This window comes from Limulus polyphemus, unplaced genomic scaffold (assembly GCF_000517525.1).
Source record: "Limulus polyphemus unplaced genomic scaffold, Limulus_polyphemus-2.1.2 Scaffold30, whole genome shotgun sequence".
Classification (NCBI taxonomy): Eukaryota; Metazoa; Arthropoda; class Merostomata; order Xiphosura; family Limulidae; genus Limulus; species Limulus polyphemus.
The window spans coordinates 1,483,707-1,503,075 of NW_013665640.1; the positions used below are offsets into that span (position 1 = coordinate 1,483,707).

The window sequence follows — 19,369 nt, forward strand, 5'->3', positions numbered from 1 at the left end:
TCTCTAGTCTAAAACTTCAAAATTAGGGCCGGTTAGCAAAGATAAACCTCGAATAGCTTTGCAAGAAACCCAACAAACAAACAAATCACCAAAATAGCTCAACTCAGAATAACTGCCATCTAGTGATAGTCTTTTATAAGAGTAAACTCATAATTTCGATATAAAATAGAAATAATTATGTTTTTGTCGTTTTATTTGCAAACGATTCATGTTTTATAAGTAATGTAAAACAATCTTTTCTTATTATAAGATGACAAAAAAAACGTGTAACAACTGAAATGCTTTGATTCTTAGTGTCATTGTGTTACTTTCAGAGGTCGCTAGCAAGGCTAAGGTGAGGTACATTTTAATCTGACTTTCAAAGTGATATTGTTCAAAACTAAATAAGGTAATTAAAATACTATCCAGCTTTTAGAAGAAATTAATTATTATCTAAACTATTTTGTGTTTTAGGGTTCAGTTAATTTCAAGTTTGGAGTTTTGTACGCAAAAGTAGGACAAACAGTGGACGACGAAATGTTCAGCAATGGTAAGACTAACAGTCCACTATAGAATACATTCCGAGTCTATAATGAAAGTTATTAGATCAAAAACAGTTTTCATATACATATAAAGTAGGCAAATTGACATTTAATATAAGCAGAATTAAGGAGATTTAACATTACAGAAAAAGAGCTAAAGAGAGGGTAACATAATATAATAACGTGATAAATAGAAGGTAAAGTCATTAATAGTTCAGGAAACATTTAAGATAAGCAATATGGTATATCATACTTGATAGTTCAATTTTATACGTTTTTTTTTTTACTTGGAAATTGTTTTTTTTTCTTACTTGAAGCTAACATTTAGTAGTTGTGTGTTCCACTGGTGATGTATACCTTATTATTCCTTTAATGTTACTTATATTAAAAATTCTAACAAATACTGTTAATGAATGTAGTTTGTTATTTTTTTTATTATTATACTTTTCTATTATTGAACTTATATATATATTTGATTGTTTTGCATTGTTAGCTCAGCATATGATTTAGGACTAACCTAAATCTCCTAAGCTGGCCAAATTACGTGAGATATTATTGGGTTTACGACCGAAAATATCGTTAACAACAAGGATACCCAACTGATGCAACGATGCATTCTAATCTTTATAATTAATAACGTAAGAAAAATGTATTTAATTACCTATACTCATTACCTGGTTGATTTCTATTTTTAATCTAAGTAGATAGCTAGTTCTGATCGGAAATAAATATCAATATATAATTAAATTATTGTTGTATTCGAAATTTGCGTTACTTCTATATGTTTCTTTTAGTTATCCCGTTATAGCTGAATTATGCTCCCACTTTTCATTATATTCGTAGCCGTAGATGCAGTTTCTGTCCGTAACTGTTGTTTATTTTATAGCAACACCATATTGGGCTATTTGCTGTGTCCTCCGCGGGGAATCGAACCCCGGATTTTAGGGCTACGAGTCCGGAGGACAGTAATTTTGTATTTTGTTGGTTCGGATCAATCCTCTTTCAGATAGCAGTAACAGTTATATAAAGTCTTCTGATAAAATAATTTACCAAAACGCAAATGTATTGGTCTTGTTAATTTTCTGTAGGATATACAAGTACTTTTTCTGGTTTTTGACTCTCTTATTATGTAGCTTTAAATATCTGATATTTTGTGATGGCTATCTGGTCGCATAAAACTCGCTGTTTTATGACCTTTGTTGGCTTTCATTTTTCCAACAGTTCTGCAATTATAACGTTTATCTAACTTGATTTATCATTGTGCTAAGTAATATTAACAGTATTGAGGGATCTATCGACTCTTTTTGTTTATAAACCTTGTGTTTTTTTTAATTTTGTTCAACCTTTATTTGAACTTATGACAATTAGAATTCTGTTGATTATTTTATTATGTAAGCTTAACAATATATCTGCCACTACAGTCTTTCGTTATGTTTCAACAAAAATTTTAGAAACTATATTGATTCTGTATGATATGTAACTATTACCAGAGGCCCGCAAAATATCTGAGGCCAAATTAGTATCTTTATTGCACCAGTACTTCTATAAATACAGGATTTCTAGAATAACACAAAATAATTCTAATCGCAGTCACCAAAATTTACAAGTTCACTTGTCTTAGGCCTAACATTAGTTAAGCCTTTATTAGGTACTGCCTATATTCGATGAAAAGATAAATTAACATTATAAATTGTGTACTTTTTTTTTTTTGCTTTAATTTACTTTGAGTTAAACTTAACCGTACTTAATACTATCAATAAATAAACTTATAATGTTATTCTACGATCTATCTAACGTTAGACATTTTTAAAACTTTTATAAGCTTCTAATATGATGTTGTGCAAAATGAATGCTAAAATACATTAACATCCATTGAAGTGCGTGCGCGTGCGCATTTAAATAACAAGATGCGCGCGCATTTTCATGACATACAAAAACTGAATACTTTTACAATATGTTTTAGTTTTTGAGGCTTTTTAATCGTCTATCATAAAATTTTGACACCTTTAAAAACTCCAACTAACGATACTACTATACAAATATATTATTATATCTGGCTTTCATTTATGTTGCATTGTGCTACTGTAACGGGATTAGGTCTTCTTTTGAGTTTACAAAAAGCACTGTCGAAAATAATTTAAGATCACTTTTAATAGCGGAACTGTAAGGTCGTAGTCTTGAAAATCGACTGTTACTATTGTATAAAGATGTGTACTAAAATTTCGGAAACTCTCTATAGGCCTTTTCTATTGATTCATATATGCTCCCCCCCTCCAGTGGCACAGCGGTATGGCTGCGGACTTACAACGCTAGAAACCGGGTTTCAATACTCGTGGTGGTCAGAGCACAGATAGCCCATTGCGTAGCTTTGTGCTTGATTACAACCAAACAAGATTCTTGTACACCATGGAATTTAGTTGTTTTGATTAAATCTAGTTAATGACAACTTGGAACCTCTATTTTTGTTGTATTATTGTTTTTGACTGTAACACTGTTGAAGATTTCTGTTGACTGTTTTACCAATAATATATATGATAGTTTTGGGAGTTTTGTTAACCCTTTTATTTTGTGACTCTATCAGTATTCAAAAATTCTACTGGCCAGACTTTTTTTTGTCTTTAACTACTTTTTTGGATTCTCTGTGTTTTTATGTTCTAAAACATATCTCTACGATACCCGTGCTGTGTTTGTAATTCTGTAACACTGTTCCTGTCTACAGAGTGTGGAAGTAAAAACTTTGACCGGTTTCTCTCTCTGCTTGGTGAACGAATTCGATTGAAAGGATGGGACAAATATAGGGGAGGTCTCGACGTAAAAGGTCAGTATCAATTTGCTCTTATAAATATTTAATGATATGAACCTATTGAACCTCTTCACACATCAATTATTAATGTTTAATGATATGGACCTTTTGAACCTCTTCACACATCAGTTATTAATGTTTAATGATATGGACCTATTGAACCTCTTCACACATCAGTTATTTTTCTTACGGTAAACACATGATTTACAGTAGAAGTTCTTTTTTCTTCACATTCCTTCAGTTAGTATTTTACGCATTTCTAGTTAGAGGTGTGAGAAAACAACATTTCAGAGACCTATGTTTTGCTTAATCGTGCTTAATATTTACCACTAATTGAAAACACCCTTTATTTATTTTCAAACAAGTAGTTAGCATAGAAATCCAAGCCAATTAATTATCTAATAAAGTGTGTCTTATATTCTGTATCTGACGTCAAATGTTTGTAAAAGATGGGTTATTAAGTTACCTCAACACTACCTTGTTTAAATAGCTAGCTTATATCATTTCTTTAGGGTATTTTTCAATAAATTGAAATTTTACATGTAGTTAATTAAACAAAATATTCATAGCATTCCATCACATATATAACATTAATAGTATAAATACTACAAAAAAAGGTTAATAAGGTAACATTCTAGTACTTTTGAGTGCATACGCTAATGTTTTCCAAACTGTGTGTCACGGCAAATTGCTATGTGTGTCGCGAGATTTTCAGCATACAAAGAATAATTAAAAACATAAAAACTACAACTAATATTGCATGTGGCAACAGGGATGTTGCGCAAATCAAGTTAAGGGTGTCGTCAGTGAAAAAGGTTTGGGAACCATTGGCATACGCTATCCACTGAAGTGATTTTGTTATCTCGTTTGAAAGTTTACATAACGTTATAAACATTAATTGACTTTTTTATGTTGACATTTTTAGTCATATATTTCTACTTTTTTTATTTGTATATCAAATGTGTATATTTGTATTTGTATAAGTAATTTGTATATCAGAGATGATATAAGTCTAGTTTGGTTACATATGCAGTTACAGTTCCCTCTCTTCGCAAATGTTATCTACTAACCATTGGTTATACTATTACGTGTCTGAATCCTTCCCCATAAAAATTTACATTTGCGATATTTTAAGTTTCGTAAATACAGATTTAGTCAATCTTTTTTCAATAGAAAGAATACTTGTTTCTATTTACCATTATGCCATATATTTTATACGTAACTGCCTCGCAGGAGACATGACTGGAAAGTACTCCATCTACACTATTTACGAAGGACATGAGGTAATGTTTCACGTCTCCACGTTGCTGCCTTATTCTAAAGACAATCGTCAACAAGTAAGTCTTATGATGAATATCTATTCTTATTACCAACATTTTACGGGATGGTAGAGCACTCAGTCTTGGTCATTTCTGCGTATCTCTTATGCGTATTGATTTCGTTTTCTTTGTTGTGTTGTAGTGTACTCATCCTTCACAAAATCTTCGAATACCATAACCTCAAATAATAGGAAAAAATATGAATAATTGAAAAATAATTCATATCGATTGTACAAGTAATGGCTCCAATACTGTTTTTGATGTTGTTGTTTAATCAGCATCTCAGGCTACTTGAAAGCTTTTTTACAGCTCATCAAAATGCAGTCTGACAAGGCTCAACTTAAGTTTGAAAATTAGCGTTATCAATGACTGGTCCCTATGTAAAAATGTTTGTTAAAATTCAAAAGATTGGTGAATAACAAAAAGTAAGGAAAAATATTTGTAACAACAATATAAACTCTAAACTTAGCACCTAACTTCCTATCAACTGCCCCCTAGTGGCACAGCGGTATGTCTGCGGACTTACAGCGTTAGAAACCGGGTTTCGATACACGTTGTTGGCAGAGCACAGATAGCCCTTTGTGTAGCTTTATGCTAAACTACAAACAAAGAAACCTATTATGTTTTTTAATTAAGTTAATATTCTTTTAAAAAACATCATAAACAAACAGCATTTTTGCCTTTTAGGATCTGTAAAAATAACCTTCTTTCCATAATATTGTTTTATAATATTTAATAACAACTAATACAAAATCATTTTCCAACCCTTTCAACAAATCTTATATTCCACAAAAAAAAAACTAGTTTCTAGATGCCTGTTTTTCATTACATTATTACACTAATGCTGTTTTTTAACAAAATATTTCCTTCAAGATATTCCATGGCTTTCTTACATTTCAAGTCTGAAAATAAATAAATAGATAACGTGGTTGAGGAATAAGGGCCGGGCGTAGCTTTGTGGTGTAGTGACTGGAATATTCATGGAATTTACCCCTCCATAATTAGTATAGAATACAGAGTTGAGTACATTATATTAAAACAATTTTGAGTATACAAATCAACAAGTAATGTAACAATCGTGGTTGATATAAAGTCGCGGTAGTACAGTATGTAGCAGAAATACATTTTAATATTGTTTGGCGTTCGTAGGTAATGTGATATCGCCGAAAATTGATTGCAGTTGGGAAGGGTGTGTAACATCCCCTTTCAACGCAAAATATTCATACACAAACCATAAAGATGTGTTCAGCTCAGATATTTATAAAGACGGGGATTTCCTTCGTAGAGTTAATGGGATTGGAAACTTGAGGCACCAGGATCATCCAGATAGGCACCTGCAACAAGTTGTACACTAGCCGTGATAAGCAAAATTGGGCGTTTTAATATCAAGAACACAAATATTAATGGCAAAAGCTTCTCACTTGTCCAAGCAAACAGTGCGCAACATTATCAAGAAGAATTTCCATCACGTACACGAGTTGCTTCTACGTCTTATCCGTTCAAAAGTCGCATACCTCAAGCCGCTGGAGAATGAAACGGATATTCATACTATTCCATACGAAGACATGCCGTTTTATTTGTCGTACGTATTGTCTATGGATTTATGTGCGATTGGACTCTTGAAATGGGTTCTGAGGAACCGTCGTCTTCAAACAATGGATCGATTATGGAATGCTCCATGGAGGAGTAGTGTGCTTTGCAAAAGACAGTCTTGCGATGAAGTATTTTGCAATGAAAAATTACGCTGCAGGGCTATTGTAAAGATGCACGGTCTTCAGATAGAGGATGACTGAACGTGGCGACAAGAATTGTGAGGCTACAAAATTGTTTCAGTATAACGTATTAAGCATCTTTATGTCTTTATTTAGGTGTATTCTCGTGATATTTATTTTTCTAAATTTTCATGTAATTTCTGCATGTAGTTATGACATTCTCGTTGATCGTGTGTCTCAAGGTCGTAAACAATGTGCTAATACTGTTACACAGGTAAAAGTTACATACTGCAACCTTTGTTCTTAAGTTTCAAGCTAGGAAAAAACATTTTAAAAGGAAGCCCCAGCTTGGCTTAAAATTGCATGTAGACCATTGGTTAAAGTGAGTTAAAAGTGCTTTTATGACACGTTATTTTGTTTGTTTGTTGTTTTTTTTTTGCCAAATAATTTAAGTCAGGCAACACAACACTGTGCTGTTAATAAATAATTTTTAATGTTTTCATTTACACTTGTGTTTGCTTGTTTTCCTTACACGTGTTTTGCTCAACATATTCTTCATTTAACAGACCTGAACCTGCGTTTTGTGGATATTTTAAGACTCTTCTGCTTAATATCAACGTACCTGAATACTACAGCTGTTAGCGTTCCGTATTTCTAGCATAATATAACACAGACAATCAATCTCGTTTTTCGCTTTAAAGAATGGACCAAAGCAGTGCATCTTGCTAGCTGTCTTTTCATTCGCTGGTCAATTGTTCAAAATTAAAAACTGCTATAACTAAACACTAGGAGTCGATGACCTGCCCATTTAGCCCACGTGCGTTTAAGGCTCCGTTTAGGTTAAATTTCTATTTCCGAATAATAGGGTAGGACTCCTAATACGCGACAGCAACATTAGAGATAATCGTCAAGCGTGACGTCATTTGTAGACAAGTATTTCACGTATTTTCACGGGAAAGAAATATTGAGCTTCAGCATCGTTGCGCTTCAGATAAAGTGATAGCCATAGATTTTCACAGTATATGTTGCCCCCAGTGGCACAGCAGTATGTCTGATGATTAACAACGCTAGAATCCGGGTTTCGATACCCGTGGTGAGCAGAGCACAGATAGCCCTTTGTGTAGCTTTGTGCTTAACAATAACAACAATAGTCACTAAAATAGTATACGTCTGTAGTCATACGTATATATATATAAGATACCAAAGTGTATTACTTAAAGAAACTATACATATCATTTTAGCTGAGTATATATTTAATTTGAGAAATGGGATGATAAATTCTTAATTGCTTTCATATTTCCCACAAAAACATGTTCTATTAACACTAAAATTATTAGAAAATTCTTAGATTCTAATATTTTTTTCAAAAAAAGGGGAGGGAGGCAGCTGATGATCTATTCAGTATTTTTAACGATATTTAGTCACACTTGATAGACTTTTATTCTTCTATCAGTTTTCCAGCGATTACATTTCAGTCCAATTCCAGGATCTTGACGAACACTTGATGTAACAGATGCAGTGAGTTACAGAGCAAAATAATATTTTCAACTCAGAAATATTCATTCAAATCTTTCATTTATTCAGTAACGATCGTAAAATCTGTCACTGTAGAGCGATATCTTATTACTTGGTATCTATATCGTAGGACGTGAGGGGATATAATAATTCTGATCTCATGTTGTAGCGGAAACAAAGCCTTACTTTCAAATAGTTGAAACCTTATCATTTGATCACACCCTGAGTGTCAAACTTCATTTAATCGCCTGACTATGATAGGTGGGATTCTGAGAAACTCAAAGTGTGCTTGAATTAAAATGAAGCTTCCACATTAAAACTTCTACTAAATACTGATTTTAATCGTTTACAACTCCTGTCTGTCAAGGTTCTTTTTTTTTCTAAGGAAGAACATTCTTTGACATTTCAAAATAATGTTAAGCATCTCATAGCACTAAAACAATAGAAGATATAAAATTCGATTTAAAAACAAGTAAAGAATTTTTGGTACTAAACACGCAGTTATTCGCTTGGGAATGGAGGTCAATATTGTTCATCCTTCTTATTATATAATTACAGGTGGAAAGAAAAAGACATATCGGTAACGACATCGTCAACATTATATTTTTGGATGGAAATCACCAGCATCATTCTTCTTTCAAGCCATCAATGATCAAATCTCAATTCACACGTATCCTTTAGTGTGTCACAGAAACTCGAATATTCCAATTTTGGTAATGTTTTTATTACATCTGATAATATGACGTAAATATTTGTGTGTTAGATATCTTACATATTACCATCAAACCTTGATGTGTATAAGAGACATGTTTATTTAATGGTTATTGGATAGGTGTTTCAGGTATCGTTTCTAGTCGTTATAAGGATATGTATATGCCAGTCATTATGAAAATTCATGTTGTTTGCGTCAAGAAACACGGATTATCTGATTGTATAATGCTTCTTGTGTTAATTTATTATTAGCTTCATGATGAATAACTCTAGATACAGTAATAATGTTTTCAAGATTTCAGTTTCTTCGTATTATAATTTTCATCAATACCAAGTATATCAATATTTCATATTTGTTTTAATACTTTAATCAACGTTATCATGTTAATAAATAATACAAGATTAAAATAATGTTCTAATCGCGTGAAGTGAGATCAACGGTAGAACATTATGTTCATTTTGTATTATCTAATGTGTGAACAAATAATAATAGATTTTTTTAACATTTTTAGACCGGATTGTTATTATACCTTGTCTATAGATCCTTGATTTATGTCACCAGATATCTTTGCAGTTGTAACTTATAATTCAGAGGAGGAGTCGTACAAGTGAGTTTTTTCATACAAATTCGGGAAATTGTTAGAAATCCATTTGTGAAAGTGTCAACTAATATTTTAATCTCGTGAAAACAAAAACAGTTATTATTCTTGATTCTGCTTCATCTCTTTTCAAACAAATATTATATTTTACCCACTTCGTCAAACTCTTTCTTTCCCAAAAATTAATGATACGGAAAACTAAAGAATAGTAAGGTTTAAAATATTCTCGAAAATATATACCCACTTTCAGCTCACAGATGACTTTATAATGTTGTTTGAACACATCTACCCATCAGTTCTAAAAAAAGAAGTACCATAATAATTCCTCTAATACAAATAAATTAGAAGAAAAGTGTCCCTTTAAAACATAATGAAATATATTGATTTTTTTAAAAAAAAGGTAATTGAAGACTACTTAATATGATAAAGGTTTTATAGAATACTAATTATTTGTGCTTCAGTTCTGAAGTTCATAGATACATTACCTATGGCCAAAGTGTCAAATCTCAGGGTTCTTAGCTATCCGTTTAGGAATTTACTAATGACTTAATTTTGACTACGTTTCAATTTTTTTTTATTTAGCTGTGTAGTCAGATCCACACCAGTATCTTAATTATCATCAAAGATAAGCGGGTATTTAGAATTTCTGTATATTTGAAATATCGTAAATATCTTAGCTATGACCAAAGTGTCAGGCACGTGTTATTGATTTTGTACCTACATTCAGATCAGTTTTATAGCTAAAACATCGTACTGCATACGCGCTCAACACGCTGTGTTCCTTCAGTCACACAAATATAATAATGATCCAAGTCACACTCGTGTTAGTTACGTACGTTTTCTTTGTGATTATGTGTTCCTTACCGAGGGTACCCAATTGATGAAACATACATTATAATTTTTATAACTGCGAACATAAAAACAGTATTTAATTAGCTGTAATCATTACTGGGTTGACTTATATTTCTGATCTACTGAATGTAGTAGCCCGAGTTTTTTTTAACAGAAGTTAATATTAAGTAACATACTTTTCTCGGTTATCATACCAACCTTCAACTAAGATCAACGTTTTATACTGTGGTTATTAGTGTATACCAAATTTAACATTTATTATCATGTGAAATGCAGTAAGTTATGTCGTTATCAATTTCCATGTGTTTGTTTGTTCTTCGGATTTCTGGTCTATAATGAAACGCGCTTTTCTGATCTCTCTGGCGTTATGACATATGCTTTCATTTTTAAGAAATAATGTTTTTTGTAGATGTTAATCTGTAGAGTTTAGGGCTATTATGTTTTAATTATATCTTTACATTTATACGTTTAACCCAAGCAACGAGCTTATCTTAGCATACTCTTAAGATCCACTTTGGTGTGCAATGCCAGTTTGAACTAGATCCTAAGAGCGGCATATGGTGTACATTTGTCTCAGGAGATTCATGCGTTTTATCCGCGTCTCAGAAGCTTTAGTTACGTCACCAAAAACAGACGTGATTTCAACTACGTCACACTATTTAATATTGCCTTTTCTTATCAGAAGTTATTAATAATTCATTAATTTATATCCCAACAAACTTAATTTTCCCCGCATTTCAAATATCAAACTTGATGTATTTCTGTTTCTCAGAAATCATACTTTTTATCTTTTTCTCAGGGATATCTATTGCTATATTAGATTTTCAGATGCTATATTAATTTTACTGATGTTTCTAAAATTACACCTGATTTATCTATGTCTTAAGAGTCATGCTTGTTTTAACATTGCCTCAGCAATAACGCCTGTTTATTATTATTTCAGATGTCACACCTGTTTAAGGTTTTCCTGTGTAGTCTTATCTGTACTAGTAGTATCTAATTAATTACGCCCGTACTTACTAAGCATAACGAGTTATGCCCATTTTAGTCTCAAATCCACCTTTGGACTACCTAAGATTCAGGAGTCATGAATGTTTCGTATGTGTCTTGTCTTAAGGGGTTCATTTGCACTCAGGAACGTATCTTTACTCTGTCACAGTTGACACATTCGTACCAGCAATGTCTCAAGAGACACGCTTGTATTACCATGCGTCAGGTATCAAATATATCCTAGCTGTGTTAGGAGTCACGTTTAAACTAAATATTTTTAATTAGTAACACCTTTCTTAACTGTATCTTATGAGACACAACTATACTATTAATGTGTCAGGAGTCATGTACGTTCTAGCTCTGTTTCAAACTTCACTCTTGTTTAACTATGTTTCAAGAGTCAACCTTGTAGTAGATTTGTTTCAGGAGTCATTCCTGTTTTAGTTACGTCAGAATAGTAATTTCTTTCTTTTTTTTTAGCATTGCTCCAATAATCATGTGCCCATTAACTTCTCGCTTGCACTGCTTTTGTCGTTTGAATCTAGCTTCCATTATATATATTTTTTTTTCATAAAATCATACCTGCTTTAACTACGTACAATGATCTATGCCTGTAGAATCTATGTTTTAGAAGCCACAAATGTTTTAGATATGTCTCAGGAGTCGTACCTTTACTAGCTGTGTCTTGCTTGCGCTTGCCATTTCTTAGAAGTCTTGCCTTTACTAACAATACTTCAGAGTTACACTTCTCTTAGAGTTGTAACAATAGCATACTATAACTAGTTATGTTTCAGGGAGGTACTCTGCAGCAGCAATGCCTTAGCTGTCTTGCCTGAACTAGCTATGTCTCAGTAGTCACACCTGTTCTGACTTTTTCAAAAGGATTCACCAATGTTTCTTTTAGGTCAACACTCATCTTTAGTTTATGCATTTATCTTAGTATATTTGAAAGTAGCAACATGAGCCAATAACATATAGAATATATAAATATGTATACTATAGAAAATTATCAATACACTATCTGTAGTTATATTAACTAAACGACATATTAAACGTCTTATGAAAGTTAAAACTTTTCTCCGTGTTCTTTAGACTTTCAGTGTATTCAGAAGAGTCCGTACCGTTGTTTGGGCCAACTCTACCGTGTCCACCTGTGTTCAGAATTTTTCAGGAATTCCGTGACTTTTTACTCGTGAAGCGTAAGTAATACATGTGTATATGATATATCTGGATACTTTTAAACTGAAAATGTTATACCATAAAGTTTATCTATAGAATATCATTATAGGTAAAAACAAAACAGAAACTTTTATTTGTTGTTCTCAGTCCTGTATTAGCTGTATCAGGAGTCACTGAGTAAAGTGGTGTAAGGAAATAAATGGCGTTGCGCAACGTCATTTGTCTCAAATTATATAAACATGTAACAATGAGTTTCATGGATAAATCCAAATGGCCCCTAGAGAACGTTTTAACAACTATAACTATTCTTGCAACTAACATTTTAATAAGTTTGACCATTCTATTAATGACGTGATTCTCTTGGTATCAAAGCTGCATTTAAATATTTAGAAGACAGAATTTGAAAGAAGCCTATAGAGTTTTCATATATATTACGTTCACCCTTAATGGGTTAATTTTGATTCTGTCGTCAGTGATCTTCGAGCTTTAGTGTATCAGCAAAAATAGTGTACTTAGTCTTCAATTACGTGCAAACTACGAACACTTTTTTTTATCTTCTTTTTAGGTCTTGTGGAGTTTACTGGAGTATTTTAGACATTGTTATAACTATATTATATACAAAACGACCACAGTATTTAGAAATAATCTCGTAATCGAACAATTTGTGTGATAAGTTAAATTAAATTATGAAGTAAATGTTATAATTCACGTGGCATTAGTCCCAAAGTGATTCAATAGAAATAACATTGTTACGAAACCATACAGTCAGAGTATTATTATTGTTATAAGAGTAACGGTAATATAATACATATATAAACAAAAATGTTATTAAGGTTAGTAATAAACATTGAATATTTATTATATTATAGACTAGCTGGAGTACCCGTCCCCTGGATGGAAGTTATGTAAATTCATGATTAATGAAAGATTATTTTAGGACATAAAAAGCTGCTTCCCTTATATGTAATTGTAAAAAATGTATAAACGTCCATAAAAACTGCAAGAAATAAAATGTGAAACCACAAATTTGTATGTATTTCCACATGGACCCAACAAACCTTCATGCCAATTTTGGTGAAAATCCATCCACATCCTGCGAAGTAGTTACATGGGCATACAAGAGACAACAACCAGTACTATTATATTTATATAGATGCCAGCCTTTACCTCTATTGGTTGTAAACTGAAGAAGAGAAATTTATTCTGGAGGAACTTCTATCTGGTTGAAAGCGTCGAAATATTAAGCAAAATGGGTGTGTAGTTAGTTGACTGCCTGTTATAAACTTTAGAACAATTTCAACAGTTTAGCTCTTAAGCTACACTAGAAACAACAAACTGATCTCCATCACCAGCAGACTTAGTAAGAAGTTATTTTTTATTACAACAGTAACAGCTTGATGTAAGGAGGGGAAATCCACTATACACTTAAGATAAAACTCAATAGGTTCAGCTTTTGACTCGATTATTTATTTTTGTTTAACTTTACTACAACGTTTCGACCACTCGTGTGACCATCATCATGTAACTGTCGTATTTTGCAATATTTCACACATTAGACGACAGTTACTTGAGTGGTCGGAACGTTCTAATAAAGTCAAACAAAAAATAAAATAAATAATCCGCTCAAAAGTTGTGCCTCGGGACTTTAATATACCATTTACAGCTGTAAACAGAATCGTTTGAGAACTTGTCGTAGAGTGTTGCTGTGTTTTAGTACAACACTAATAGGAAAGTCAGAGTTTTTTACCCCTTTGATAGTTTTGTATTTCTGCAGTGAAGTGATTACTGATGTAAGGGATGGTAAACGCGGCTGTTGGTTTCAATCTATCTTGAGTTATGGTCCGACGTTTTTGATGTCTAAAATTAAGAAATGATTTGTCTACACAATCTTCTGGGTATCATTTTAGTAAAGGATGTTAAATGTTCAAAGGCTTCTGATTTGAAACTGTCATGGCTGGAGTTTCTGGCTATTTATACACAGAAATTATACTAATTTCTCTATTCCAACCATGGGCAGGTGGTTAGGACGCTCGACTCGCAATCTATGGGTCGCGGGTTCACATCCCCGTCCCATCAAACATGCTCGCCCTTTCAGCCGTGGGGGCGTTATAATGTGACGGTCAATCCCACTATTCGTTGGTATAAGAGTTGACGGTGGGTGGTGATGACTAGTTTTACACTGCTAAATTAGGGAAGGCTACCGCAGATAGCCCTCGTGTAGCTTTGCGCTAAATTAAAAACAAACAAACTCTACTCCAACTTACAATCACATAAAGACTGGCATTTGTAATACAATAGATATTCAGTGTTTATTTCTAAAATTAAAAAAATATGTTAATTATATGTATTATATTACTGATACTCTTATAACAATGGCAATTCTCTGTAATTATCGGTGTGTGACGATGTTATTTCTAGCATCGCTTGGATCAACTTGTGGCTAATGAAATAGAACATTAAATTTATAATTCAATTTAGCTTTGACTATATCGATCTGTTCTGTAAAAACTTTGATGAAGTCGTAATGGTGAAACATTGGTTCGATTAAATGAATTATTTCTGAAGTACTGTGGTTGTTTGTATATACTTTCATATGTATATTCTAGGTATAACCCTCAGTATATTATTTCTGTTTTTGTTTTAGTATTAATCCTTTCTTATATTTTAAGTCTTTCGTCGACTTCTTTCTTCATCCAACATGCTTTAAAGTCAATTCTTCTATTTCATTTACCCAAGATATTTCTATATCTGTGTTTAATGATTCCTTTTCCTCTGAAGTTTACTTTTTTTCTGTTTCGCATGTACCTTTAATTTCCCAGCACCAAATGCCACTGTTGTAACTGTAACATTTCTTTACAAAAACCCAACATAAACAGTTCTGGATTGTCAGGGTGGACAAAGATTGAAACTCACGACCTCTTAACGAACTTTCACACTTCCTGCACGATCTTAATTCATTTCCCAAGGTGGAGTAATATTTATTTCATGTAAGCATCAGTTTTTTACAACTGTGGTTAATCTACTTCTTTGATCCTGCGAACTTTCCAAATATCGTAAATTCAAAAAACAAACAAATATCTACTTTGGTTGTTATTTAATACAGAGCTACACAATGGGCTGTATGTGCTCTGACCACCACAGGTATCGAAACCCGATTTTTAGCGTCGTAAGCCTGCAGAATTGCTGCTGAACCACTAGGAGACAGAAATATAAGCTCTTATATTGTATATATACACATTTATAGCTATAGTTCTATTTTGTGAAATAGCAGAGCTGTTTAAAGATTAGGCTACGCTTTTTTCAGAGAAATACTTTTATAACGGTAACTTAATATTATTTAGAAAAGATGCTAACTCTATATAATCTTTACGTGCGATAAAACTAAGTTAGAGACTCAACATTTATTTCTGTCAAAACTTGTCGCTAGTCCATAAATTTTGTTCCACTCTCAATCATGAGAACGTTTATGAGTGAAGCTATTTGAGTGAAATGTTGCAGTATCGAATTTAGCCTGCAGGAGGACGAGAACCAGGACGGCTCTTGGTTGGAAATAGCTACTCAAAAAGAAAGACGATCCACTCTTTTGCCATTGCTTCGGTCCTGGGGGAATTTTGTGTACTGGAGCAGAAGGGAAATAGAATCGATTGCTATCGGATAAACATATACTTATGCTGTTATGTCAAACATTCACGCAATGCTGTCTTACGTTACATGCAAAGACTAAACTTTATTCTTGAGTAACAAAAATAAACATTCTCCAATATGATACTAAAAATTATTATTGCTTTTGTTTCATCAACACTAGAAATTCTGTTTTTTAAGAGTTTATTTGCTTCGTTGGAGTGTTAGAAATAAAGTAAAATACTTTAAAATGTGTTTTTATGTCTTTCTCCTCTGTGCAATGAAGCCCCCCCCCCCTTCAGTGGCGCATGGGTATGTCTGTGGACTTACAACACCAGAAACCGGGTTTCCATACCCTTGGTAGGCAGAGCACAGGTAGTCCATTGTGTAGCTTTGTGCTTAACTACAAACAAACAAACTGTGCAATGAAGAATCAAAAGTGGCTCTAATGAGCACAATAGAGTTCTGTGTACCCCTATTTTACATTGTTTGCAAACGATTAATTTAATATAATATAAAAATACAAGCTACAAGCTGAAATACCATATTGTAGTCTAATGGTTTTATTAACCAACCAGCTCTTTAAAGCGCTCTTCCTCAGGTGGAATTTCAACTAATTTCAACTCAGAAACAAAAACATTAAGCTATTTCTGAAACGTGATTTTAATTAATGTTGTAATTCTAACTTACATGAGTTTTTAAAGTGTGTTAATAAAACCTTTATATCATAAGGTGATATTTCAAACTGTAAGTTTTTTACATTAATATATGTCATGTTTAAATGACATAAAAATAATATTTACACAATACTGTCCTAATGGTTTAATCTGTTACACTAACCAACTTGAATTAGTTTTTATTAAAATGTGAAAAGCATTTTGTGCAAAAATACTATAATAACCATTTTTATAAGAATAGTGAATAAATATAGTTAAATCGACTATCTATGGAGTTTATATTTGAAAGCCACACATGTAAGTTTACCAAGACATTATTCAAATATATAGGCAATGATTTTCAAGTTACGCTGTTATCTCATTAATGATTGCTTTGCCGAAACTTTGTCTCTTTTTTTTTTGCACTGCATTGAATTAATTTAGATTTATCGTTTACCATCTTTGCTATGATGCAAACCTAGTTTTATTCCATAGCTTTTCCTAAGGCATAAATATTTTGGACATTTAAAATACCTGAGGGCATGTATTAGAAATCTAAACTTGTTGAGTATGAAGAAATTGTTTGAAGAATAGCTTTTTAGTAGGTCGCTTTTATCACCTGGGGATAGAATCTAGAAAGCATAAAAATACAGACAGTACGTGTTTCTCTCATAGCCCGACATGGCCAGGTGGTTAGGGCACTCGACTTGCAATCTGCGGGTTCGAATACCCGTCACACCAAACATGCACGCCCTTTCAGCCGTGTGGGCGTTATAATGTGATGGTTAATCCCACTATTCTTTGGTAAAAGAGTAGCCCAAGAGTTGGCGGTGGGTGGTGATGACTAGCTGCCTTCCCTCTAGTATTACACTGCTAAATTTGGGACGGCTAACGCAGATAGCCCTCGTGTAGCTTTGCGCGAAATTCAAAAAACAAACAGAAACAAAACTAAAATTCATTAATTAATACACCACTTACAGCTTTACTAACGGGATTTATAAGAACAAAATAGCGCAGATATATAATTCGGAATGTTTGACGTGACACAGCTGTACACACTTTAATTTATATAAACACACATATAAATATATATCATTTGTATAAATTACAAAAATAAGTTTTATTACTACTCGATGAGTGTCTTGAAGAATTGTTTATTTGTTAGCTGTTCAACACAAACTTTTATTTTATTTTGAACAAACGATACAGAACCTGGAGAACAGGTGCAAGTGATGTATTTAAATATAATTTCCATATTTGCATAATTCATATATATGTATATATATATGTGTGCGTGTTTTAAATAGCGATCACTCTAATATAAATCTTGCTTATTAGTTTGACAAGAACTTATACACTAAGCTATCTGTAAGAGGTTAGGAATGTCAGTGAAAACGGGGAGTAAATAACTAGCGTATATATATTTTTGGTTTTAATTTTAATGAGGAAAAAGATTTTTCAAGTGCAGCATTTAAGCTTTCGCATTTTTATGAAATTAGATCGTAATACAAGCAAAGTACGGAAGAGATCAAGAGAGAGAGAGTCATTCAAAATTTAAAAGCTCCACCAGCTAAAACACTTTGGAAAGACAGTCTTTCCTTTTTAAAATGTCTACTGAGCAGAAGCCTGAAGTTCCAAGAACGAAGTAATATGTCATTAACCGAAGAGGAACTTGAAAGTATAAAGATATATTTTTTTTTGATAAAAGAGTTAGCACAAAGGATCACATATAAAGTGTAATAGACTTAAAATAAGACTAAAAACTCGAGCGCTTTCGAATAGTTGACTATGCTTCAGGAGAACGGTCAACTATTCGAACATGCTCGAGTTTGGGATCTTATTTTTAAGTAAAGAAAAGGAGTATAGATTGAAAAGATAAAATAGAGGGAAGAGTTAGCACTACTAGTAGTAGTTTGTAATTACAGGAAAACCTGAAGTATTAGAAGGAGGATTAGCAATAGTAGTAGTAGATTGCAATTACAGGAAAACCTGAAGTATTAGAAGGAGGGTTAGCACTAGTAGTAGTAGTTTGTAATTACAGGAAAACCTGAAGTATTAGAAGGAGGATTAGCACTAGAAGTAGTATATTGTAATTACAGGAAAACCTGAAGTATTAGATAGAGGGTTAGCACTTGTAGTAGTAGTTTGTAATTACAGGAATGTCTGAAGTATTAGGAGGAGGGTAAAATAATTCATATATATGTACGAGAATGAAGATGGGTCCTGGGTGATAAAGATGAAGTACACGTGAAGAACGTATTATTATATCTAGAGTGAAACTCTTAGCATTTAGAGACCTTTACCCGCGTGAGTAAGAAACTGATTCAAATTTACTGTCACTGTAGTAAAATTATATTTAGATTTGTAAATCTTATTATGCTTGTTTTTCAGGTTACATTTACAAGTATGACATTATACTGAAGCTTTGTCATAAAATAATCAATATACTGGTTCAGCTTGTTTATATGTCTCAGAGATGAGATTAGTTTACAAATTAATGATTGTTTAAATATAGCTTTTGAGAGTTTGAGTAGTGCGTCAATTGCCGACAAATAAGTATACTTAAAAGAATAAACATACATCATAATGAAAGTAATTTAAATAGACAAATGAAACTAATTACATGACAGTGGAGAATGCTAATCATATCTAATACTTCTTATTTTGGAATGGAAATGGAAACAATATACGCCAGTTTGAAAAAATTGATATTTGTATGGAAGAGCACTTTATTTTAAAACAAAATATGTTGTTGACAGTGTCCAGTATGGGTAGTGAGCTTGAATATAAGTAATAAAGACAAAGAAAATTACACAAACAGGTAAAAAGTCAAAAACAGTATTTTGTAAAACAGTATAAATAACAGATAAGCCAAGTCGTCCCTAATTTAG

General features: G+C 32.5%; 1 protein-coding gene across 7 annotated transcripts in view; it reads left to right on the plus strand.

The window, feature by feature from the left end:
• The window catches only part of LOC106459793 (GTPase-activating Rap/Ran-GAP domain-like protein 3), a 427,929-nt gene that overhangs the window by 355,878 nt on the left and 52,682 nt on the right, over positions 1-19,369 (plus strand). For all 7 annotated transcript variants that reach the window (XM_022386650.1, XM_022386642.1, XM_022386656.1 and 4 more), the window contains 6 exons: positions 454-529; positions 3,241-3,339; positions 4,558-4,661; positions 8,429-8,540; positions 9,144-9,189; positions 12,115-12,221. In XM_022386650.1, the coding sequence (XP_022242358.1) occupies positions 454-529; positions 3,241-3,339; positions 4,558-4,661; positions 8,429-8,540; positions 9,144-9,189; positions 12,115-12,221 (544 nt within the window). The remainder of the gene's footprint in view (positions 1-453; positions 530-3,240; positions 3,340-4,557; positions 4,662-8,428; positions 8,541-9,143; positions 9,190-12,114; positions 12,222-19,369) is intronic.